The 25,803-nt window shown below is 43.5% G+C and overlaps 1 protein-coding gene across 10 annotated transcripts in view; it reads left to right on the top strand.

The window, feature by feature from the left end:
- Window positions 1–25,803, top strand: part of DYRK1A (dual specificity tyrosine phosphorylation regulated kinase 1A) — a 145,420-nt gene that overhangs the window by 98,768 nt on the left and 20,849 nt on the right. For 8 of the 10 annotated variants that reach the window (XM_008274878.4, XM_070071824.1, XM_070071822.1 and 5 more), the window contains 6 exons: window positions 2,581–2,777; window positions 8,940–9,059; window positions 11,492–11,680; window positions 15,425–15,572; window positions 20,313–20,599; window positions 24,573–24,719. In XM_008274878.4, the coding sequence (XP_008273100.1) occupies window positions 2,581–2,777; window positions 8,940–9,059; window positions 11,492–11,680; window positions 15,425–15,572; window positions 20,313–20,599; window positions 24,573–24,719 (1,088 nt within the window). The remainder of the gene's footprint in view (window positions 1–2,580; window positions 2,778–8,939; window positions 9,060–11,491; window positions 11,681–15,424; window positions 15,573–20,312; window positions 20,600–24,572; window positions 24,720–25,803) is intronic. The other 2 variants (XM_070071825.1, XM_051833625.2) reach the window with 1 other exon arrangement.

Below are 25,803 nucleotides of genomic sequence, written 5' to 3'. Positions count from 1 at the left end.
TGAACACAAGGTAAGAAAGGAACAAAACAGTTGGAGCAAACAGAAAGATTGTTGGTGTTCTCACATAATTAAAACCCAGCTGCATGCTGTTTATAATAAGAAGCATACCTAGAACATTAGGAAACAGGAAGATTGAAAGTAAAAAGATGGGCAAAGCATACTACGCAAAACTTGAAGAAGACATAGCTTGATGTAGTCACACTGATATCAGCAAAGCAAAAACATTATTGGAAATGAAGAGAACAGTTTATAATGATGATAGATTTAATTAATCAGAAAAGTGTAGCAGCTCTAGATTTGGGTTGTCCAGTAACATAGCTTAAATGGGAGAGTTTTAACACACCTGTTGGTAACTGATGGAATAAGATGAGAGCAGAAATAAAACAGTGCGCATGCGTGCGCACACACACACACACACACACACACACACTCATTCTTCCCCTCTGTTATTTGACATTGAGGTTTCTGGTTTTTTTTTTTTTTTTTTTTTTTTTGCTGTAAAAAACATTGGGAGCAAAGTTGCTCCATGTAATTGAATCAACCGAATGTGTTTTTCGTTTGTTTATTTAAGAGGCAGAGTTACAGACGGAGAGACAGAGAGCTCTTCCTCCTCTGCTTCGCTCCCCCAAAATGGCTGCAATGACCAGAGCTGGGCCGATCCAAAGGCAGGAGCCAGGAGCTTCTTCTGGGTCTCCCACGTGGGTAGCAGGGGCCCAAGCACTTGGGCCATCTTCCACTGCTTTCCCTGGCACACTAGCAGGGAGCTGGACTGGAAGTGGAGCAGCTGAGACCCGGACCGGCGCCTGCATGGGATGCCGACGCACCGCAGGTGGAGGCTTAACCTACTGTGCCCCAACGCCTACTCCGTGTTTTTCATTTCTGAATAGTGAAATGATTAGAAAGGTCATGCTATCTGTCATCGCAGGTCCTCTGCTCTTTCACTCACTTAGCAGGTATTTACTAGTCACGCAGCGTGGGTCAGTTAGGGTCTCACAGCACCCGAGTCATGGGGAGAGACAGAAACTGCGCTCAGGGCAGGTGGTACTCAGACTGGAAGGGGTGCGGAATTCAGATGTGTGTCTTAGAACACTGTAGCCATCCATGTGGAAGACACACAGAGCTACAAACAGGCAGAACAGAGAAAGCTATTGGATGCCTGCTTTGATCATCTTAGACCTGTGATGATGAGGATGGGAGAAAGGGTTGTATTTGAATGCTCTTGTACGAGATGGAACCAGCAGAATGAGTGGCATGAGGTGAGCTAGGGAGGAAAAAAATTCTAATGCGATTCCTACCATGTGATTCTGGTCAACTGCATGGTGTTTGCTGTGGGAGAAAATAGAAGCAGAAGTGTCTGGAGGCAACTGAGCTTTGCTTTCTTCAGTTTGCAGAATCTGTGCAATGTTCAAGTAGTGGGTCTGCTCTGCAGGAACAGGCGCCATGCCCATGTCCTTAACTACATCACAGGATGCTCACAATGTGGTACGGTTACTAACTGCATTGATTGTCAGTGCTGTTCTGAGTACTCCCATGTGTTAGAGCACTTAGCCCCAGTCTCCACTGCAGGTAGGTATCACCGATACTAGCAACTAGCAGGAAGGTGGGTGTGCACAGCCATGCAGCCCCGGAGTGGTGTGGAGCTGGCACGTCTCCCCTGGCAGCCTGGTTGAGAGCCGGTGGTCTCACTGTGGAACCCATGCTGCTGCTGCATGTGTCAGAACAGTGGGCATCAGAAAAAGTGTCCTGGTGCTGGACAGTGTGGGCTGTTGAGGGGTGGGAGCTAGTTCGTCCTGTGTCTAGATTTTGGTGCTTTGTTTTGGCTGAATGTAAGAACACAGGTCTCTCTCTGTTCTCTTGCTGAAGGAAGAATTACCTTTTATTAGTCAGCTACCAATACTTTTATGGACGCCATTTCTACCATGGATATTATGGTCATGGTTCTGGTCTACCCATGGGCTATTTATTAAGATTCTTATTATTTTTATTTACTTGGTGGCGAGCTTGCCAGGTCTGGGTTCTCTGAGGACTGTGTTGGAGAGGTCCCTCAGAGGAAGCCACCATCCTTGAGTTGAGAATTGTAGTTCTGTGCTTGTGTGTGTGTTTCTCCAACCTTTCGTGACCTGTAACAGTAGGATGGGGTTCCCCTCTGGTTTGGAGGATGCTAGGAATACCTGGCAGGTGCAGAACAGCATCTCAGCGTTGTTTCGAGTTGATTTGTGAGCAGCGGATCCGTTGGAGTCTCCCTTCTCAAGAATTCACAGTATCACTCACATAGTGCTTCTCCGTTGAGAAGTCTTGTATGTGAAAAATAAGTATGAAAGGTTACTGCTGGTGCTTTACAAAAAAGGTTTTCTTAGTATTTCCTTGGCACAGATTTATAGATAACTTGTTTAAATCACTATATTTTTGCCATTTAAAATATATAATATTTATGTTGAGTGGCATATAACTGTAGCTGTAAAGGTTTTTTTAATACTACTGAGCATTTTAATGTCCTTGTTTAAAAGAAATACCAGAATGTCAAGCAATACAAACATTAGGAAATGAATATCTCCTTAAACCCCATGTATCTTCTTGTAGGAGGAGAGACTTCAGCATGCAAACCTTCATCTGTTCGGCTTGCACCGTCATTTTCATTCCATGCTGCTGGCCTTCAGATGGCTGGACAGATGCCCCATTCACATCAGTACAGTGACCGTCGCCAGCCAAACATAAGTGACCAACAGGTTTCTGCCTTATCGTATTCTGACCAGATTCAGCAACCTCTAACTAACCAGGTAAGTTCATGAAGCATAAGAAAGGACCATTGGAGTGTTAGTTTATATCCTAAAAATTTTGAGACATTAATTGGGCAGAATGCTTTGTTTGTTTTAGGTTGTACCTGCTATATGGGATTCTGAGTTGACAAATCACTCTGTATTAAAACAGTTTGTTGATATTTTCTTTTACTTCATATTTTACTTTATTACCAAACAGTCATAAACATATCCATGGTCTCTGATTCTGGAATAGAGGAAAATGTCATTTCCAAAGGAAGAGAAAGCTTACTTTTTATGGAATATTGGCAAAGTAAAAGCCAAAAAATCAAACAGAAAAAGCTAACTTACAGGAAAACAAGATTCAATTACAGCACATTTAAAGAACCAATTTTAGTGTTATTATACATTACTTGGGCACATTGAAAAGTTCATGGATAATGGAATAGAAACATGCATTTCCTATGAATTTTTGGAAGTATCCTCATACAAAAACAAAAGTAAAACTCTTTAAAAAAACAGCTATGCAAGTTAACCATGCTATTCATTCTAATAGACTAGAAATTCAGTTTTCCATAAAGTAGATGGTATTAATGAGAATAAATGCTGGTACATCTTAATAAAGATAGATAAACATCTTAATAAACATACAAACATAGACACAATGTGTGTGTTTTAAATATCTTTATGAATGAATGAACTTGACTCTTTGCATTGATTTTTGGTTTGAGGAGAATTTCCTTTATGTTTTATTTTTTTAAATTTGAGAAGGATGGAGAGTTGAGAGAAACCCAGACTCGCTTGTGCAGTCCTCAGCTGATTGCAGAGACCAGGCTGGAGCCATGAGCTGGATGGCAGGAACCGACAGCTACTTGAGCCAGCGTGGCTGCATCCCAGGGTCTGCCCAGGAGCGGGAGCCAGCTGTGGCGTGTGGGCCTCTGAAGCAGTAGCTGAACCACTAGACCAAGGGCCTGCCCTGAGGAGGATTTTCTTATTAGCTATACCCGAAAAGAAGTTTCTTTCCCCACAGGGTTGCATGTGTGATGAACACTGAAAATGACTGCCCTTCCATTGCCAGTATTTAGGTGGCTGATAACAGGAAGTAATGATCAAAAGCTTCCAAAGTTTCTCACGTTTCATTAGAAGGCATCATCTTTCCTCTAATTCAGTGATACAAGGTACTCCAACAGGTTTAGGAAACGGACTTAAAAAAAGAGATTGATTTATCTATTTGAAAGGCAGAGTCAGAGAGAGAGCCCTTCCGTCCGCCGACCCACCTCTAAATGGCCGCAACGGCTGGAGCTGGGCCGATCTGAAGCCAGGAGCTTCCTCCAGGCTTGGGTGCAGGGGCTCAGGCACTTAGGCCAGTGTCCAGATGGGTGCTGGCACTGCAGGCAGAGGCTTCTCCTATACCACAGTGCCGGCCCTTGCATTATGCTCTGAAGAAACAAAGCATGGTTGGATTAATTTTCCAGTTGTTTAGAAGTAGCCTGTCAAGCAAAGTGCTATTTGTGATGGACTTTTCCAGCTGAAGACACTGGGCCCCCCTTGTGGCTTCTCCAGTGTGCAAGCAGTCAGCTTCGGCATCCAGCCCAGGCTTCCGTCTTCAGATACTGTACTGTTTGACATCTAACTTCTGGGAGCCTCAGAGGCCGAGACAAACTCCTAGTATGTTAAAGTTATTTTAGTAATTTAGTTAGAGTGCCAGCCTTTATATGCAGCTAACATCTTGTTTGGGTTTGGATTATTTAAAACATGAGAGATATTTCACTTCGTATATGTACTTTAAGCTGTAAAACATTTAAAAAGATCCATATGGTATAAGAAACTTGCCTTTTAAGTAATAATAACCAGCCAAATATTTGTACCAAAATCCTCAAGTTCCTGAGCTGATAACTTACATTAGAAGATAGCTTTCTCAGAACTGACAAAGTGGCTGACGTAGTATGGCCTACAAGGCACAGGCTGTGGGCTCCTGTCTTTGAGTCGGGTCAGCGTGGACCCTTCAGATCTGTTCCTTGAGTGTGAAATTGGTACCCTAGACCGCACCCCCTGAAGCACCTTGTAGTACAATTTTCTGTGATTTCACTGTGACTTGTATTGATTCTTGTCATCCTGTCAGTGTCTTTCAAGTAAGATTTCTTGTATATCGAAATGAACTTCATTATTTTTAGAAAGATTTGGGTTTTTATTTATTTGAAAGGCAGAGTAAGAGAGAGAGAGAGAGAGCGTTTCCAGTTGCTGGGTCACTCCTTGGATGGCCTTGGTGGCTGGGTCTGGGCCAGGCTGAAGCCAGGAGTCCATAGCTTCTTTGGGTCTCCCTCCTGAGTGGCAGGGGCCCAAGTACTTGGGCCATCTCCCCTGCTTTTCTGGGTGCATTAGCGAGGAGCTGGATCAGAAGTAGAGCAGCCAGGTCTTGAATCGATGCCCAAATGAACTGACTTTAACTTTTAATTCTGGTGGTTAATCTTTGTTATATGAAAAATTTTGTCCAAAAATAAATTTTGGAGACAAGATAAATGTAGTAAAGGTAGTGTGGAAGAGCAAGGCTGGTGTTTGGAATGCCGAGTGTCTTTGGGCTCCCCCGGTTTTCTGCCAGTACCCTAGACATGTGTGGTAGATGCTAGTCAGCTTTAGTAATAGCTCTCAAAATAGCAAGGCCGGCAGGATATAGTGTTTCTGATTCTTTGTTACATATGAGATATGAGGTCAACAGAAATGAAATGAATGAAATAGATATTAGCAAACTAGAAATAACTTTTGATAAAAGTCCTAGGGCTTTCATTGTAGAATATTTTGGAAAAAAGGAGTTAAAGGTTGTTTTAGCTTTTAATACTGACATAAGGAAGTGCAGGTGTTCTTTCGCTTTGTGGTCTGTGTGAAGAGACCAGGCAAGAGATGTGAGCACTGTGGGCGGGTGTCCAGTGCTGGCAGTCGGGGAGCTGAGGCCGTAGGTGACGTCTCATCCAGTTTCCTGTCTGCACGTGGCTCTTGTGTTGGGTCCTTTGTGTATCATGGGCTTGCTTTTCAGCTTTGGAAGGGAGGGAGGAGGGGAGCCACTGACTGCATCACTCTGTTCTCTTGAGTTGTGACTGTAAGAAGCAGGAGGTGGGGAACACACCCAGCGCTTAAGGCGGACCTTGAGTCTTGGTATAGATGTGGAATTGATATTTAGAAAAGTTGTTTTCTAATTCTGGATTTGTACTTCTGTCATTGCAGCAGTACAAAACAAAATTTGGTTGATTAGTATGAAACCCCAGTAGAAAGGGAGTGCTGTTACTTAGTAGAAATTAAGTTGTCCTTTCCTTGTATTTTGAGCCCTCTGTACAAGGTAGTGTTTGACGCACTGAAATAGACTCTGGTCGTGTGCATGGTAGGCATCTGCTTGATACATACAGATGCCCCCAAAATAGTAACTTCTGTTGCCAGGACCGAAGTAAAGTGCTGGGCAGCAGCCACTGGATTTGGCCTTGCAGGTGGATTTTGAGCAGCAGGCCAAGGCTAGTGCCCTTGGGAAGCGCTGACATTTGGGCAGAAGTGTGATCACAGGACACGGTGCTGCTGATGTGGCTTTGTGTGTGTACTGTATGTGTGCCATTATTTTCTTCATTGGAATTTTGGTGTTCTCAGTGAGCATCATTACCCCTGGATGTAGCCACTGATTATTTTTTCATTTAGTTGCAATACCAGTGGGACTGTAAATGGGTCAATTAAGAACCTGAAGATTTTGACTTTTTTTACCTAATTAATTTTATAGGTACATATGCTTATTTCATGTATGCCTCAATTATTTTGTCTAGCAAATAGCCTAAAAATGACTTACCTAAGATAGAAGCCTAAAATTGGAAGGGAGCTGCTGGCCAAGGGCCGGTTCCGGCAGGGCTTGGCAGGGTCACCTGAGCCGCCTCTGCTGGACTCCTTGCTGGCTGTAGGCGCGGTGGTCAGGTCACTTCACTCAGAGCTTCAGCTTTCTCTGTGAGCTGGTGGCCGGAATAATACTTCCTCATGGTGCTGTTGGGTTGCATGCCGGCCATGTAAAGATGTGCATGCTAAAAACAGTGTTTACTAAATACTTGGCCACTGTTATTTTATTATTGACAAGTTAGTTAGTTGGCTTCACCAGTGGTAATACTTCCTGTCAGCTTTTATTTTGGAAGTAATGAAAGATTTCACTGGTTAAGATGTTGTGAAACCTCACACTGAGGCCATGCTGTAGAAGTCCAAACAGGGGCTTTGTTTGCAAACAATGTCAGGAACTTCAGTAACTTAAGCAAAAAACAAAAATGGAAACTTTGTTCGTTGCCTTAAATGCTTATATTGTTCATTTTCATAACATGAAAAGAATTGACATGTTGATCATTGATATTTTTCTTTTGATAAAGGAATATATAAAATATCCTATGAATTTAGCTTCACTTATTGTTTCCTTTTAGAAAAATAAAACAATGTGTATCTGAAAAATTAAGTGACTCAGGTTGATTCTGATGATCTGTTCAGACAAATAATTAACAATCCTGGAGGGTTTCCATCCCCTCAGACCTTATTTGGAACTGTAAGATCCTAAGATGCTCTCTTGGGAAGAGATATTATTAACTTCATTTGATAATCCAATGAGTTTGCCACCGGGATAACAGCTTTGTAGGCTGAGATCCCTGCAGAGAAACTGCGGTTAACACTGGTGGAGGAGGCAGCACCTAGGTCAGAGGTAGCGGCACTGCAGCTCTTCAGGCGCAGGGATGGTGCGGTGTCCTGCTCTGCCCTGTCGGAGCCCTCCCTTCCTTTGTTGTTAGTGTAGGTTAGCTTAGCAGAGACATTTCTGTGAGGTCTTGGTATGACGGGTTTGTTCTTACTCTGCTCCTGAAGTTGACCCGAGTGTCCTTTGAAGAAGGCCTGTGGTGTGGACTTCTGGCCCAGTAGACTTCGTGGTATGAATGTGTTTAAGAGCTGGAGGCAGGAACACGAGCATGGGCGAGGGCGCCTTGAGTGGAGGTCGCAGGTTTTGAGGATCTCTTGACTGCTCAGAGCCCCTTTGGGAACCACATCACTTGGGCATGGCATTTATGGGAAGAACGGGCCTTGGACAGCGGCCTGAGGTCATAGACAGGCTGATAGATTGTTGAGAGGGTGCTGTCTTCATTATCGCAGTGCACATGTGAAGCAGGAGCCCCTCCCTGCCTACTGGATAATGGAGGGAACTGTGGTTTAGGGATAGGTAAGAGGGAGAAAGGTGTGAGGGAAAGGTTGGGGTACTCCTGTGGGTGGGATGTTTTATTTACTTCATTGTATGGGAAAATGATGGCAGGGCCTGATGGTGTCAGGAGCTGTAGTTCTTCAGCCCCAGAAGTTGGAAGGAAGGGGGCTCTACTGCCAGCTTGTTTTGGGGGGCTAATTGGATCTTGAAGTTCTGTTTTAGGAAACTGGAAGTTGCTTCCAGTGGCTGTTTTTTGTTTCTGTGTTTTGTATGCCTGTTGCAAACCAGGTCAGATTTGGAATAATTCAGAAGAAATTTTTCTGTAGGCTAATTATGTAGTTAGGAAGCCCTGTTTCTCTCCTCTACCCCGTTTTAGAACGAGTAAAGGTTTTTTATTAGTGCTTTAGACTGACTCATAATTGTACATATTTATGAGATGTGATAGTGGTACTTCAGTACAAGTATACAATGTGTAATGACCAGATCAGCTATTGGCATATATACCACTGCAAACACTGATCATGTCTTTGTTTTAGGGACATTCAGAATCCTTTCTTGTAGCTATTTTGAACTATAAACAGATTATTGCTGACTGTAATCACCCCACTGTGCTTACGGAACACCAGAACTTACTCCTCCTCTTCTCCAGGCAGCCCCTCTAGGCAGCATTGCGTGTGGCTCCTGCATAAAGGGCATGTCTGTGATTCGCTGTTTAAATTTCAGGGCAGCAGGTTGAAGCCTTGGGCAACTGTGTGTGTTATCTTCTAATTCCATTTATTTATTTCAGTCGTCGTCATTTATTTATTTCAGTGGGATCCAGATGAAAGAGATACCTGACAGAGAATGTATAATCTTGTAATTTAGAAATCTGTTTTTTTTTTTTTTTAATTTATTTATTAATTTATTTTTTTAGTAGTAACATGCAGGTTACTGAAGAGGGAATTATGCCAGTGCAGTCTGGTTAAAGAGTTAGTCTTTTCTGTCTATTTAAGGTGATGCCTGATATTGTCATGTTACAGAGGCGGATGCCCCAAACCTTCCGTGATCCAGCAACTGCTCCCCTGAGAAAACTTTCTGTTGACTTGATCAAAACATACAAGCATATTAATGAGGTAAGACTACTGATTGATTCCAGTGGCATCTATCTTGCCATAGGTCAGGGGTAAAGAGTTATTTTGTGGCCTCTTTAAACATCCTAGACTTGGTTTATTCCTACAGATTGTCATATTGGTGGTTATTTAAAAGGCCTGGTTAATGGTTTATAGATACTATAATTATAACCATGTTAAAAGGTGTACTGACAAGGACTGCTAAAAATAGATAATAATAGATACCTAATCTTTTTCAAAGGTGTATGTAATATGCTGAGTTATCATTTTTTTAAAGATTTATTTATTTTACTTGAAAGTCAGAGTTGCGGGGCCGGGGGGTGGGGAAATCTTCCATCTACTGGTTCACTCCTCAATTGGCCGCAAAGGCCGGAACTGCACCAATCCAAAGCCAGGAGCTTCTTCTGGGTCTCCTACGAGGTAGCAGGGGCCCAAGGACTTGAGCCATCTTCTACTGCTATCCCAGGCCATAGCAGAGAGGTGGATCGGAAGTGGAACAGCCGGGTTTCGAACTGATGCCCGTATAGGATGCCGATGCTTCAGGCCAGGGCACTAACCCGCTGCGCCACAGCGCTGGCCCCTGAGTTATCATTTTTATAACTGTTCTCCAAAACAAGGAAGAGAAGGAATAATGGCTGTAGAGTACTCATGAGTTGAGAGTTTTGCTTAAGTTAGGTCTGTGCATTTCTTTCCACTGTGGCCATGAATGTCAGAAGCTCTGAGAGACATTTAAGACTCAGTTACAGGCATTTGGCTAGTTTCTTCGATTGGTCTGTATTTCTGTAGTTTTATTGTCTTCTAAAACTTTGTGTATGTTCTTTTCTATCTTTTCATGATGGAAGAAAATAAAAACAGCAAGCACTTTGAATTACTAGTCTTATAATTGGATATTTGCCACCAAAAATGATTTTCCTGGTAATTTAGACCTTTGATTGACTGCCGTTTTCTTCTGGCCTTACTCAGCTCTGGGATTAGTTATGAAATAAGCCTTTCGAGAAGAGAAAAAGAGGAGCCCCTGCTTGCTTTTCTCTTCAGTAGGAGCCCTGCTTTGACATGGAAGACCTCTGCTATCTTTAGAGCCACTTAGCTAAGAAGATGTTCTTACATCACCGTATTATTATATTAGCTATATATTGTGGCAATGAAAAATCACAGTGCACTCAGTAACATTTCTGGGTTAGATTTTATGCATATATACATATACATATACATATATATATAAAATAAAAGATATACCAAACTTCTTAGAATTACCAGAAATACATAATAAATTATTACCAATATGGTAATATGAGTTGGCTAATATCTGATAAATTGTTGTCAACAAAGCGTGAGATTTATTTATGTATTTATTTGAATGGCATAATGTCAGAGAAGGAGATATGCACACACACACACACACGCACAAGAGACAGAGATGGAGACAAACAGCCACGGGTTCTTACTGCTACTGTTTCACTCCCTAAATGCCCATGACAGCCAGGGACTGGTATAGGCTGAAGCTGGGAACCAGGAACCCATCTGGATCTCCCATGAACATGGCAGGAACCCCTATACTTGGACCATCACCTGCTGCTTTCCAGGTGCATTAGCAGGGAGCTGTGTCAGAGGCATGGAGGAGCTGGGACTCAGACCAGGCATGCCAGTGTGGGATGTGGGTATCTAAACAGTGGCAGTGAGATGGGCATGACTTTTATGTTAATCTTATTATTGACTTGAGAAACTGAACCTGTCTCAGTGGGCCTTTTTTATTTCATCTACATCAGGGATGGGAAGTGCTGGCCCACGGCCTGTATAAGGCCTGTGAATGGACTTTCCTTGCCAGAGCAACTACAGACGGGACTCAAACTTCCATGCAATGTGGCATGCTAATTTTTAAGTTGATAATTTTGTGTGGCCCACAAATGATGTTATAAATACTCAAATGGCCCTTGGCAGAAAAAAGTTTCCCTACCCCGATCTACATTGAGACTTTCATTTTTAGTCTTTTCCATATGATGGGCACAAGAGCACTTGGGAATGTGAGGCTGTGAAAGGGGGTTTCTGCGGTCTGACGTTTGCTGTTGTATCGCAGACAGATCTGTCGCTGTACCTCGCCTTGCCTAAATTAGACCTTAATCTAACAAGCAAAGGCTCACCAGCCCCTCTGTTCTTTCTGAATGGGATGCTTTGGGCCAGTCATTTGATATCTCCTGTTTATAAAATAAATAGGCAGTATAATTATAAAGTGAATCTCATTGAAAACATTGTTCATTGATTATATCTAACTCAAATATTTGTCAACTGTAGAAAGCTTTTTCATCTTCTGTATTTGTTACAAAAAATAGCGACTCAGCAGTTTCCTGCTGATAGATTTATCTGTATGAACTTGACACATGTTCTCTACCTTAAAGTGGTTTACATTATTTACTTAACACCATGTGTTCTCATTTCAGGTTTACTATGCAAAAAAGAAGCGAAGACACCAGCAAGGCCAGGGAGACGATTCTAGTCACAAGAAGGAGCGGAAGGTTTACAACGATGGTTATGATGACGACAACTACGATTATATTGTAAAAAACGGAGAAAAGTGGATGGACCGTTATGAAATTGACTCCTTGATAGGCAAAGGTTCTTTTGGACAGGTAACTTAGTGGAAAATGCTGCATTTCATGCATTGGAAGGAATTCCTAGTGAATCTTTCCTCATTGTACACTTCAGTATTTTTAAAATGATCTAAAAAGGGCTTTCTAAATATTTGTGTTATCATAGTTCTCCATAGATGCTATGATTGCATCAGCTGTAAAAACTCCATTACTTTTTTAAACTTTATATGACTACCAAGTGCTTATTTTACTAATGAACAAGTTGTTACTATTTTTATTTACGTTTTGATTTTGTTTATTTGAGAAGGGGAGAAAGCACACATGCTCCCCTTTCCACAGTTCATGCCTCAGATGTCCCCAGCAGCCGGTCCACGCTTAGGCCTGGCGGCCAAGAACATAATCCAAATCTCCCGTGTGGGCAGCAGGGACCCAACCACTTGAACCTTCACTGCCGCCTTCTAAGGTCTGCGTTAGAAGAAATCTGGAATTGAGAGCAGAGCTGGGCCTCAAACCCAGGTGCTCTGAAATGGGATCTGGGCCTCTCAGTTGGTGTCTTAACCACCAGGCCAAATGCCCAGCCCAACTTAGTGGTGGATTTTAATCTTTCATTTGAACTTTTTATAGTTTGTGGATGATTCCTCATTGTCTGCGTTAGAGATACTTGCCTTCCTGTCTGATAGACCTCTTCATAGAGAAAAGTATTCACATTTCCAGATGGCACGGTGGTTGCCACCTAACTTTTCTGGAGGTTTCGATGTCTTGGACTGTGCCCTAAGTTTCTCTTCTACCCCATCTTCGAATTATGTTTGCCTCTGATCGGTAGCTAGGCTCCCGTCCCCAGAGACCAGCACTGCCGCTGCGCTTGGGCTAATTCTGATGGTAAGGATCATGCCAGGAAGGGGTTCACAACAGACCTGTTTTATTTTCTTCATTCTTGGCCTCTCTTTTCCACCTGCTGTTCTTCCCTCCTTACCTGCCACCCGACCTCTGTGTAAAGCACAAAGCTCTAGATGACGTTGGTCCCTTGGATCATAGTATCCAGACCAACACCTCCAGTCAGTCCCAGCTCCCCAGCTGTTCCCGTTGGTCACTCCTGTGGCATTGACTCAGAGCTTGCTGCTGTTTCAGGTCAGCGTGATCTGTCGGAGAGGCAGGTACTGACCTACGATGCAGAGATTGTTGACTTTCAGTGATGAGGGAGAAGGGGCTCACAGTGACTTTTCCTTTTCCTTTAAAAAAGATTTTATTTATTAATTATTGAATGTCAGAGTTATAGAGAGAGAGCTTGTGTTCACTGGTTCATTCTCCAAGTGGCTGTAATGGCCAGAGCTGAGCCAGTCCTAGCCAGGAACCAGGTGCTTCTTCCTGGTCTCCCACATGGGTACAGGGGCCCAAGTACTTGGGTCATCCTCCACTGCTTTCCCATGTGCTTTAGCGGGGAGCTGGATCCTAAGTGGAGCAGCTGGGACTTGAACTGGCACCCTTATGGAATGTTGCCATTGCAGATGGCGGCTTAACCTGTTGCGCCACAGTGCCGGCCCCCTCAGTGGCTCTTTCTAAATTGCCATTTGTTTGGGGTGGGGGTGGTTTTTTGTTTTGTTTTGTTTTGGTTTGGTTTTTTTTTTTTTTTTTTTTTTTTTTTTTTTTTTTACTTGTGGAGCCTGCATATGCTTACTCCTCTGTTTCTATCCCAAGAGAAGGTAAAGGTATCTGCCCCTTTTCATCCTTTGAGGGAAAATTCCTCATGTGTAAACTGCAACCACCCAGGACAGAAAGTCCTACAGGCCATGTGCAGTCTGAACTTTGGAGAATCTAAGCTGTTAAACATGTAAGAAAATATGAACAGGCATGTTAGAGGTCCTGTCACTCTGAGGTGGCCCTGGGATCGTGAGCATGACATGTCTGCGCCTTCCCACAGCGTGAAGGAGCCGTGGCAGTTGTACATAGTCTAGGGGTCTTTTCCTTGATTTGTAGCCTCTTTTCTCCCGAGTAAGGAGTTTCTCAGTGCTTGTAGAGTCCTTTAGTATGAAGGGATTCCCGTTGTGTCAGATGCAGCTTCTGCCTCTCTGTCCCAGCCTCTCAAGAAACAAAAGCATTTCTTATGACCAGCGCTTAACCAAGAATGTGAACACCCTAGATCTAGAGATTGTCATCACCACCTTGACATTGAGCCAGTGTTTGGGCTGTGACTCTCAGCTGTACATTTCAGTATACTGTGACTTCCACCTGAAAATTCTGGCCATACATTCGAATCCCTTAGTTGAGTTGTCCTTGACTGACTGCTCAATCTCCGTGAATAGTTAGGTTTCCCCCCTCTCCTTGCACCTTAATTTTCTCAGAGTATAGCACATCTTTGAAAATTTGGGCCTATTTGACATTACACTCCTCATGAAGTCAGACTGAGTGTGTCCTGGGCTGAGATGTTGTGCAGCGTCCATGTGTTCTGGTTCAGGACCTATCACTCACCAGAATAATACCTTCATATTGACTTGGTCAGGCTTTCTCAGATTTTGCCAGGTCCTTGTCAAGTAAGGGACTTCTCCAATTCTGTGGCTAGTTAACAATCCTGATTATACACACACACACACACACAAAATGACCTGGGACTGATAACTCAGCTCCAAACCAGTAAACAGAATCCTTGTGGCTGGGTTCTGGGTGTTTATTTATTTTAAATCCCTTTTGAATTTATAATTCAGGATCAGAAAACACTGCTTTCACATTTAGCCAGTTAACTATTTGTCAAGTCAGTCAGTACTGGGGTCCCTCTGAGTGGCCTTTGTCCTGGACACCATTAGGATGTGAACACTGAACTCCAGCTCTTAGGCAGTCAGTACCTCAGTGACTCAGAAGACAGAGGTTTACGTGGGTAACCTCCGATAGAAAAGGTGTGGGAGGATTGGGCGAAATACAAGCTACTGCTGTTGATCTGTTTATAACCTGTCGTTCACACTGTATTTAACCTTGATGGTTATAGATCTTGGAGTATTCTCTTCCTCAAATTAAATGGTCCCCAGCCTATACATTGGAGTCATTTGGCCTTTGACCCCCACCCCCAGACTTTTTGAAAGTACAGGAAAATGTATCTGGAATGATCACCTGTTCAGGCTGTATCTGCTATTAGAAGTGTAGTTTACATTCAGTCAGTTAAAATGCTACCTTCTGCTTAGAGAGTCTTGAAACTGTCATGAGCTCTGAGTGTGAGAATACACTATAGAATTTTTCTGGTGATTTGTATTACTTTTTTTGTAAGTGTAAACTAAATTTTTTTTAATATACCTGTGTTATATGCAAAAAATCTAACTTCAAGCTACGAAGTTTCTGCTTTCTGAGATGAAATTGAACGTATTAAATATCTCGTATATACTCTTGGGTTTTAAACTAGGTTTTTCTCTCATTAGAAGAGTAGTTGGATGAACTGTTTTATAGTGGTACTTAGTAAGAAAGACAAAAGACCAAACCACTTGTCAAGATTCATAATTTATTTCTGAAGGAGGAAAACAAACTAATTTTTTTTTGAAAAAATTGCCTATTATGGATATTTAGAAGTATTGAAAGGCTGAGAGAAGAAACTCAATTCATAAGGTTGACTGAATATTACTGTATAAATAGATCATACATTGAATAGAAACAAATAGGATGTTTTCTACTTCGGAAAGTCAGAAGAAAGAATTAGAAAACAGTTAAGTGAGAAGGAGGTATGGTAGCATTGAGGTGAACTGTGAACTGCTGCGGAATTGTTGCATTGATGAACTAGGAATGACTCATCTTTTCCTCTTTTAGGTGGTAAAGGCCTATGATCGTGTGGAGCAGGAATGGGTTGCCATTAAAATAATCAAGAACAAGAAGGCTTTTCTCAATCAAGCCCAGATAGAAGTGCGACTTCTTGAGCTCATGAACAAACATGACACTGAAATGAAATATTATATAGGTAAGCAAGTAGGCAAGCAATGCTGTGTGCCCCAGCCTCGACCGGATGTGTGAGTTCATGGTTATTTTTGTATCAGAATATGTGGATTTTATCTTAAAGTGGTTCATTAAAGATTTTGTTATTTTGGTTAGGGGGCACACATCTGTTTATGTAAATTACTTATCTGGCAGTAGTATTCCACAGCTCGGGGAATGTGCGTTGCAGACAGTGTATGATTTCGAAATAGGAGCCAGTGTCCTCCTGCACTGCACAACTGAACAAGAGCCATTGTGGGTGTCGGTGATGCCCTTTCATCCAGAGGGTCCTCTTTCTGAAAACCTGGGCCATTTCTGATCTGCCTCAGACACTAGACAGTCATCCCTGGCTGTGGGCCCCTTTCTGGAATATCTGAACCAGCTTCTCCCCAGGCTATTGTCAGTTTGGCAGCATTTGAAGCTGTTAGAGTTACCACAGCAGAAACGAGGTAACAGCCCCACTTCCTGAATGCCCGCCGTATTCCTTTTGCTTTTCTTCTGTCGCCTGTAATAATCATAGCAGTCTTATAAGGAAGATGGGGGAATCCTGAAATACTGTACAAGAAGTAGTATACCCAGGGTCACAGGCCTTGAGCTGGGATTGGGCTCTACCCCGTCTAACTCCACACCCACATTTGTTCCATTGTCGCACAGTCTTCCTTCTAAAAACAACAGGGCCAAAGGATACATGAACAAAACATCTAGTTATACCTTCTTTCCTACTATTTTGAATCAAATCTAAGATGTCAGTGATTTTAAGACACCATTATTTTGGCTGGCGCCGTGGCTCACTAGGCTAATCCTCTGCCTAGCGGCACCGGCACACCGGGTTCTAGTCCCGGTCGGGGCGCCAGATTCTGTCCCGGTTGCCCCTCTTCCAGCCCAGTTCTCTGCTGTGGCCAGGGAGTGCAGTGGAGGATGGCCTAGGTCCTTGGGCCCTGCACCCCATGGGAGACCAGGAGAAGTACCTGGCTCCTGCCTTCAGATCAGCACGGTGTGCCGGTCGTGGCGCCATTGGAGGGTGAACCAACGGCAAAGGAAGACCTTTCTCTCTGTCTCTCTCTCTCACTGTCCACTCTGCCTGTCAAAAAATTAAAAAAGACACCATTATTTTATGTCCTACCATGAAGAGTATCACTGCCACATTGTTTACGTATAAGATACCATCAACTTTAAGATACAGAACTTAGGATCAGTAAATTACAGAGTTCCTGCCGGCACAGGTACTTAGTAACTCATGTTCAGAAATACTGTTTCTTGCTTGATAAACTGAAGTTTACATTTTATTTACCAGACTCCTTTATAAAGAACAGGGAAGTTCCTCCAACTAGTTGAAACCAGTAGCAGAGGTTTAAAGGTACAAGCTTCTGGGATTTACATCAGGTTTCATGTGTGAGATTTGCTTCCTTCCGCATCCGCAGCAGGGATGAGTTGCACCATTCATTCCCCTCTGTGAATACATGCTGTAAGCCCTAAGAGGAACATTGTCTTCTGAGACTTTTCTCATCACGTTTGCCGAGACTCTGCTGATCACCATCGTTTGTGAGTTAGTAGGGTCGAGCCTGTTTCCATTCAAGGAGGCATTCCAAGGATGCTTGACTATGAACGGGTCTCTGGATGCCACCGTCATCTTCCTCCTCACACTAGGGTGTAGCGGGCAAAATGTTAATAGCATTACTATAACATTTTCATTTTGTGGTATTTAAAGAAAATGTGGCTGCCGTGGAGTAGGTTTTCAAACCCATGTCAGCTACTAAGTAACAGGATAATGGTTTTCGTTTTTGTGTTTAAAGTAATCAGTGCATGTAATTCTGAAAGTTGTAGTATTTTACCTAAGAACGTTGAGAGCTCTTTGGAGATGATGTTAGCCTAGGCTTCTCGCTGAGTGACCAGGGTCATGTGGACCCCACCTCTGGCGTCCGTCTCCAGCTTCTTGCTAATGCCGCCTCTGGGAGGAGGTGCTGATGACTCAGGTAGTTGGATTTCTGCCTCCAGCATGGGAGACCTGGACTGAGTTCCTGGCCCAGACTCACCTGATGTCCTTTGGGGACTGAAACAATGGATAAGGGCTGTTGAACTGGCACTCATAGTGGATGCTGGCACCACAAGTAGCGGTTTTATCTGCTACACCATAGTGCTGACCCCTCTACCTTTCAAATAAATAAAAAATAAGCCTTTAAATAATTCTACTTCTTTACCATACAACATTATTTCTTACCTGGGCTATGTAATATCTGCCATGGTCTCATTAAAAGAAAGTTCAATTTAGGTAGGGATCAAATTCTTGCCAACTCCCCTTCTCTCCAAAACTCAATTTAAAAAAAATAAAGACATAAGTTTGTGTTGAGCTTTCTTTGACAGTGTGTTGTATTCAGGACATTGGAGGTACTTGGTAAAAACTTGGCATTGTGAGGTGACACCGAAGGAACTGAAGGAGGATTAGCAGGAAGCTCAAATTGGAAGTGGAGAAGGGATTTGAGCCCAGGCACTCTGATACGGGATGCAAGTGTCCCAGGCTGTGTCTCGACCACTAGATCCAACGCCTGCCCCGTTCTTAGTTTTAAATCTGTGAACTGAAGTGACTAAGAGTGTATATTGTACATTCTTGTGTCTGGCAGTGGGATAGACTTACATAGCCGTGCACTGTTTTTATTGTGTCGCTTACCCCAACCCCAGATGACCTGTATCACGAGTGGTGTGAAAGCTATGTTTATTACCAGAAACACAGCACTTGCACAGTGCTCAGTTTGTAGATACTGAATACTGTTGTGTGAGTGAAACACCCAAACGAAGGAACCTTCCTTGACAGATGATTGCTATGTGGTTCCAGTGGAGTTACAGGTGCTCATTTTGGTATATGGAAGAATGTAGTGAAGGGCAGCATTTTTCTGTATTGAAATAACCTAAACTGCCAGCCAGCACTGTGGCGTAGTGAGTAAAGCCACCGCCTGCAGGGCCGGCATCCCATATGGGCCCCAGTGTGTGTCCCAGCTGCTACACTTTTGATCCAGCTCTCTGCTTTGTTCTGGGAAAACAGTAGAGGATGGCCCAAGTAGGTGCACCCACATGGGAGACGCACAGGAATTTCTGGCTGCTGGCTGCAGATCGTCATAGCTCTGGCTGTTGTGGCCATCTGGGGAGTGAACCAGCAGATAGAAGACCTCTCTGTCTGACTCTGCCTCTCTGTGACTCTCTGCCTTTCAAATAAATAAATAAATCTCTAAAGAAAAGAGAAGACATAACCTAAACAGGTGTGAAATCAGTGCTAATACTTTCTAAGACGCAGCCTTTGGAGCAGTTTAGTGAGGATTAAGCCTTCTTAGGGGGTCAGCAGTTGTTGATACCATGTTTTCTATTATTTACTCATTCACAAGTCTATTCATTTCTTCTTGTGGTTAAGTTTTATTTTGAAGCGTGGCCAAGCATCAGTCATTTTTGTTTGTTTGTTTGTTTTGTTTTTTAAGATTTATTTATTTGGCTGGCACCACGGCTCAATAGGCTAATCCTCCGCCTGCAGCGCCGGCACACTGGGTTCCAGTCCCGGTTGGGGTGCCGGATTCTGTCCCGGTTGCCCCTCTTCCAGGCCAGCTCTCTGCTGTGGCCAGGGAGTGCAGTGGAGGATGGCCCAAGTACTTGGGCCCTGCACCCCATGGGAGACCAGGAGAAGCACCTGGCCCTGCCTTTGGATCAGCGCGGTGTGCCGCTGCAGCACACCGGCCACAGTGGCCATTAGAGGGTGAACCGACGGACAAGGAAGATCTTTCTCTCTGTCTCTCTTTCTCACTGTCCACTCTGCCTGTTTAAAAAAAAAAAATTAGAGGAGAAGCAGAGAGAGAAGTCTTCCATCCACTGGTTCACTCCCCAACTGGCTGCACCAATCTGATGCCAGGAGCCAGGAGTTTCCTCCAGGTCTCCCACATGGGTGCAGGGGCCCAAGCACTTGGGCCATCTTCCACTGCTTTCCCAGGTCATAATAGAGAGCTAGATCAGAATTGGAGCAGCTAGGACTCGAACTGGCTCCCATATGGGATTCTGGAGCTGCAGGTGGTGGCCTCACCTGCTATGCCACAGCGCCGGCCCCAAACCTTCAGTCTCATATAAGATTTTTTCATGTGCCAATTTCATGATCAGAATCAGATTCCTTGAACATGAACTTCTATACCTTCCAAAGCATGATTTTCAAACACTGGCACATTTGCCTTAAAGTAAAAATTGTATGCTAATTTGGTGATCGTTAGAGGAAATGACTGGTTAACACTATTACTGCACACAGTTATATGCTCATAGATGGAAACCCATACAAGAGAAGGCTGCCTCATACACAGAGCAGAGTGTCTAGTCGGTGAAACAGTGCAGGTTGTGAGGTAGCAGCACTCTCAGGAAGTAAAAAATGTTCTCTTTAAAAGGAAGTTAAAGTTGCTGAACTATCCTCTGGATTGTTTGTTCATTTGTTAGCTTGCTGCTCGTATCCTTTAGATCTGACTTTGTGTTTTGGTGTGTGCGATTTTGGTGGTATTTCTTGTTTGTGTTGCTCATTAAGAGATGTTGCACCCAGTTGATTCAGCAGAAGAACAGTTCAGATTATTCTTAATAAAGATCTCCAAGCTTTAACTTGGCTCTCACTCTGCACTTGACATTGTGATGCTACAGATTGAGAGTGCATGTGAGTGTAACACTCATTTTATATCGAGTGTATAATTTAAAATGAAATTTTATTCTCTTTCAGTGCATTTGAAACGCCATTTTATGTTTCGAAACCATCTCTGTTTAGTTTTTGAAATGCTGTCCTACAACCTCTATGATTTGTTGAGGAATACCAATTTCCGAGGGGTCTCCTTGAACCTTACGCGCAAGTTTGCACAACAGATGTGCACGGCACTGCTTTTCCTGGCAACTCCAGAACTTAGTATCATTCACTGTGATCTAAAACCTGAGAACATCCTTCTTTGTAACCCCAAACGCAGTGCAATCAAGATCGTCGACTTTGGCAGTTCTTGTCAATTGGGGCAGAGGGTAAGTATGATTTCAAGACTTGGCAAATTAAAATACCATGAGGTGTGACAGTGCGGTTAGATGAGAAATGTAATTAATGTGTATACAGTTTGGAGGCAATCACAGGATGGTTATTTATCTTGGAAATGTTACATTTGAATCACCTTATGTTGATACCTGTTTTGGGAGAACTGCCTTTTAAAAGGTGAATAGTCATACTTTGAATCTGAAGGTAATGATTTTTCAAAGTGAGTATATTTTAAACTGTGTATGCTAAAAGATTGAAAGAGAATACAAAGTGAGAGAATGAAACGTTAGATGATTCCTAACTGTATTTCCCAACGAGAAGTTTTAGTATAAATTTGGGGGATATTCTAGTACTACAATGGCCAGTCAAGATAAATGTTTTTCCCCTAGGACTGATGGGTTTAAAAATAGAGTAATTTTTCATTGGTCATGGTGCCATCGAATAGGAATTAAACAGTGATAGACATTCCTATTTTGATAAGTTTATATCTTATTTCTCCTGTAGTAATTTAGAATTTATATAAATTCTGACACATGTCCAAGCTGATTTTCTTTGGACTGCTAAAAACAGACATGTTGATGGTGATAAATTGTCTAGCTGATATAGGAAGTCAGATTTTTCCGACTTTGAAAACTATTCTAACAGTGTGTTTTGCATGTAAAATAGAAGTTCTCTTCTTGAAAGAATCATACTTGTTAACATTTTACCCATTTTCAGCAATTAGATTTCCTTGAGAGTATTTAAACTGTGTTTCGTTAAAGTAGCTAGTATTCAAATGTTACTGCTTCATGTAGTCTTTTCCATTCTTGTTTTTGCTAGTTGGAGTTTTCTGTCCTGCCCAGCTCTTGTCCAGGCCACACACAAAGCAGGCTGATTTAATCGCCCAGGTTCTGGCCACTGAACAGGATTGTCTGTCATTTTCTGCAGGTTATCTTAGCGTAGGAATGCTATGATCATTGAAATAATTTTTATTAATTGCACCAGGGGGCCGGCGCCACAGCTCACGAGGCTAATCCTCCGCCTGTGGCGCCGGTACTCTGGGTTCTAGTCCCGGTTGGAGCACCAGATTCTGTCCCGGTTGCTTCTCTTCCAGTCCAGCTCTCTGCTGTGGCCTGGGAAGGCAGTGGAGGATGGCTCAAGTCCTTGGGCCCTGCAACCCACATTGGAGACCAGGAGGAAGCACCTGGCTCTTGGCTTTGGATTGGCGCAGCGCGCCGGCCGTGGTGGCCATTTGGGGGGTGAACCAACGGAGGGAAAACCTTTTTCTCTGTCTATCTCTCTTACTGTCTAACTCTGCCTGTCCAAAAAATTAAAAAATAAAAATTGTACCAGGGAGCAAAGTTTATGGTTTCAAATGCCTATGAAAAATCAAGAGGTTCTCATACTTAATACTGGATAAGAATACATTATAAATGGGGGAAAAACACGCTGTGTTGAGAGTAATTTTAATACAGTTTAGACTTGGGAAATTTTTTCCCCTCTTTAAACCAAATCATTTGTTCTGTCCTAATATCAGAATTTATTGTCAGCTGAACTGTGTTGGCTGTCCATTTATGTAATTTGGTGAGTTTTAAACTATGTGCGTTAAATTGCTTGGAGGGGCTGGCACTGTGGCATAGCAGGTAAAGCTGCTGCCTGCAATTCTGGCACCCCATGTGGGTGCTGGTTCGAGTCCTGGCTGCTCCACTTCCGATCCAGCTCTCTGCTATGGCCTGGATGGCAGTGGAAGATGTCCCTACTGCTTGGGCCCCTGCACCCATGTGGGAGACTTGGAGGAAGCTCCTTGTTTCAGATCAGCCCAACTCTGGCTGTTGTGGCCATTTGGGGAGTGGGCCAGTGGATGGAAGATGTCTCTCTGTGTGTCTCTCTCTCTCTCTGCCTCTGCAACTCTGCCTTTCAAGTAAATAAATCAATCTTTTAAAAATATTTGCATGGGAAATAATTTCCAAAATACCTAGTAGTGGCCCTGCCCCTGGATCTGTTGCCCCAAGAATCAGAAGGTAGCAGGGCAGGAGTGTTGTGTGAAGTAGTTCCTTGCCGAATTTTGGTGCACAGTGTTATGTCACAGGCCCTGCTGTAACCACACTGAACGGGAAGTGATGGACTGTGGGTGATGGCTGTGCGATAAGGCAGTCTCAGTAGCAGAGGGTTCATGGCTGAGAGTGACAGGGATTTGACTTTGCAACTTGGAAATAGAATATACTAACCCATTCCACAATGTTTGGAACTGGAAGTATTTTCAGATTTTAGAATTTTTTGGACTTGGGAATATTTGCATAGCCTCTACCAATCAAGTAGTGCTAATCTGAAGATACAAATTGCTCCCAAATTCAGAATTTCCTGAGCTATGGTGTTGGTGCTAAGAAAGTTTCATATTTTCAGATTAGGGATTTTCAACCTTTTTTTTTTTTTTTTTTTTGACAGGCAGAGTGGACAGTGAGAGAGAGAGAAAGGTCTTCCTTTGCCGTTGGTTCACCCTCCAATGGCCGCCACGGCTGGCGTGCTGCGGTCGGCGCACCGCGCTGATCCGATGGCAGGAGCCAGGTGCTTCTCCTGGTCTCCCATGGGGTGCAGGACCCAAGCACTTGGGCCATCCTCCACTGCACTGCCTGGCCACAGCAGAGAGCTGGGCTGGAAGAGGGGCAACCAGGAGAGAATCCAGCGCCCCGACCGGGACTAGAACCCAGTGTGCCGGCGCCGCAAGGCGGAGGATTAGCCTAGTGAGCCACGGCGCCGGCCAAATAGTCTTTCTTCTTAAGATTGAGTTGGTCGAGGCTGGCACTGTGGCGCAGCGGGTTAACGCCCTGGCCTGAAGTGCTGGCATCCCATTTGGGCACCGGTGCTAGTCCCGGCTGCTCCTCTTCCTATTCCGCTCTCTGCTGTAGCCTGGGAAAGCAGTGGAAGGTGACCCAAGTTCTTAGGCCCCTGCACCCACGTGGGAGACCCGGAGGAAGCTCCTGGCTCCTGGCTTTAGATTGGCATAGCTCTAGCCATTTCAGCCATCTGGGGAGTGAACCAGCGGATGGAAGACCTGTCTCTCTGTCTCTACCTCTCTCTCTGTAACTCTGTCTTTCGAATAAATAAAATAAATCTTTAAAAAACAAAAAGATTGGGTTGGTCAGCCCGTGGAGGCCCGGGACAGTTCTTAACATCCTGGCTGCAGTCCTCACTGATCCCAGGGACGGTGAGAAGTTTCATGGCAGACAGCCCGGCTGCTGTCCTCACTGGTTCCTGGGGAGAAGCACAAGTTCTCATAGCTGCATGGTTTAATGTTAAGATAGAAAGTGTAGGAGGAGGATTTTGTTTCTTTTGTTAATGACACTTCTAGATACACATTTATAATGAGTGAGTGAATTGAATCGGTCTGTTAAGGCATTCTCAGATTATTTCACTGAAAATAGTCCATTTCAGGATTTTCTATCTCTACATTGTCTTGAATTGAGGTAGATGGGGATGAAATAGAAAAGAAATGACAATACAGAAATGACTCCCAGTTGACTCTTTAGGTAACGACATTTAGAGGATTTACCTGTGAGCTGGAGTACTAGTGTCTGAATTGTAAATCAGATTGTATTGAAGTTATTTGGCTCATAATTCTGAAATGCTTTCTTTACGTTAGTGTGGGTAGAGTTTAGCTGTTAATAGTAAACCAAGTGTCAGTCCTAGCCGAAAGGAATGATTAATATGGAAAAAAATCATTCTAAATATATATTCTTCTAATAAGGCATAATTTTTTATTAGGATAGGTTAAATGAAAGGGCTTTAATTTTTATATATTTTGCATTTCAAATAACCAGTCCCTTGAAAATTGCTGACTCTTTAAGCAATATTGATAGTCTAATGTTAAAAATCAGTAATTAAGTCCGTCCTTACTAACGTTCTCTGCTAAATCAGGCCAGTATTCTGAATCCAGCATTGAGCACAACTATACACAGCCTGAGTGATTGCTGTTTGGAAATCTTTCAGATATACCAGTATATTCAGAGTCGCTTCTACCGGTCTCCGGAGGTGCTGCTGGGGATGCCGTACGACCTCGCTATTGACATGTGGTCCCTCGGGTGTATCCTGGTCGAGATGCACACCGGAGAGCCCCTGTTCAGTGGCGCCAACGAGGTGGGTTGCACGCCGCTTCAAAAGTGGCTTTGTTTTTACCATTTCTTTCAGCCCTTCATCTGTGATAGTGTAACCCAAAAGTTGTTTACCGGCCAATCATTCAGATGAGAGGTCACTGTTGAACTTACTTCATGTTACCCAGTCTGTCATGTCATTTATCATACAGGTAGAAGTGAAAACATGTTAACTGCTGATGAAGAACAGTGAATTAGAGTGTGTTTAGTATTTTGCTGTGTGCTTTGTGGGTTTTATGTTGAATAACAGAAAGCTTAATGATAAGAATGATAGAGAAAGGGGCACCCTGAAACGTGGGGTAAACGTCAGTGTACACTTTGAGCTGGGATTTGGAATTACAGTAATGGTTTACAGACTCAATGGACACTTGATCTGCATAATTCAGCACAAACTAGGGTCTCCCCGCTGTAGGGCTACAGAGACCATGCAGTTAGTTCTGTCCCCGGTTTTCAGCTGTGTTTCGGAGACTTTGGTTCGAGATAGAGGCCAGGAGGTAGTACAGAGACCTAGCTCCCCACAGTCAGAAGAACTGAGCTTTCAAAGGAAAAGTGGCCTCTGTCGGTGCTGCTGAGTGTTTTCCTTTATAGATGAGAGTGAAGAGGCCAGCGTGTGGACTGAGGTGTGCTGGACACTGCAGCGTGAGCAGGGGTCCAGAAGCTTGTCCTTTCCCTTCAGTTCAACTTGAGCAGCTGCCATTGTGTTTGTTTTTGTTTCCTTCTTGTATAAATGACTTTACCCTGCAAATTAGTATCTTGGGTTTAAAGAATATTAAAATTACCTAAAACTGGAGTGGCTTTCCACGTGGCTCAGTGTAAAACCCGAGTCCTTGGCACAGCTCACACAGCCTGCTCTGTGGTCTGGGGAACCCTCGTCCCAGGTGAAGCCCTTTGCGTTTGTTTTCCCTTGTTTTTGAAACAGTCTTTTCTAGATGGCAGCTGTCTGCTCCGTCCCTGACATAAAGTCTCGCCTCCAATGTCGCCTTCTCAGGAGAAGCCTTGTACAACCCCCGTTTAAAGCCGCAGGATCCCTTTTCCCATCCCCTCTTAATTTTCTCAAGAGTTCTTAGTCA

Source organism: Oryctolagus cuniculus, chromosome 4, assembly GCF_964237555.1.
Source record: "Oryctolagus cuniculus chromosome 4, mOryCun1.1, whole genome shotgun sequence".
In the NCBI taxonomy this organism is placed as follows: domain Eukaryota; kingdom Metazoa; phylum Chordata; class Mammalia; order Lagomorpha; family Leporidae; genus Oryctolagus; species Oryctolagus cuniculus.
This window is presented reverse-complemented; position numbering and strand designations above follow the sequence as displayed.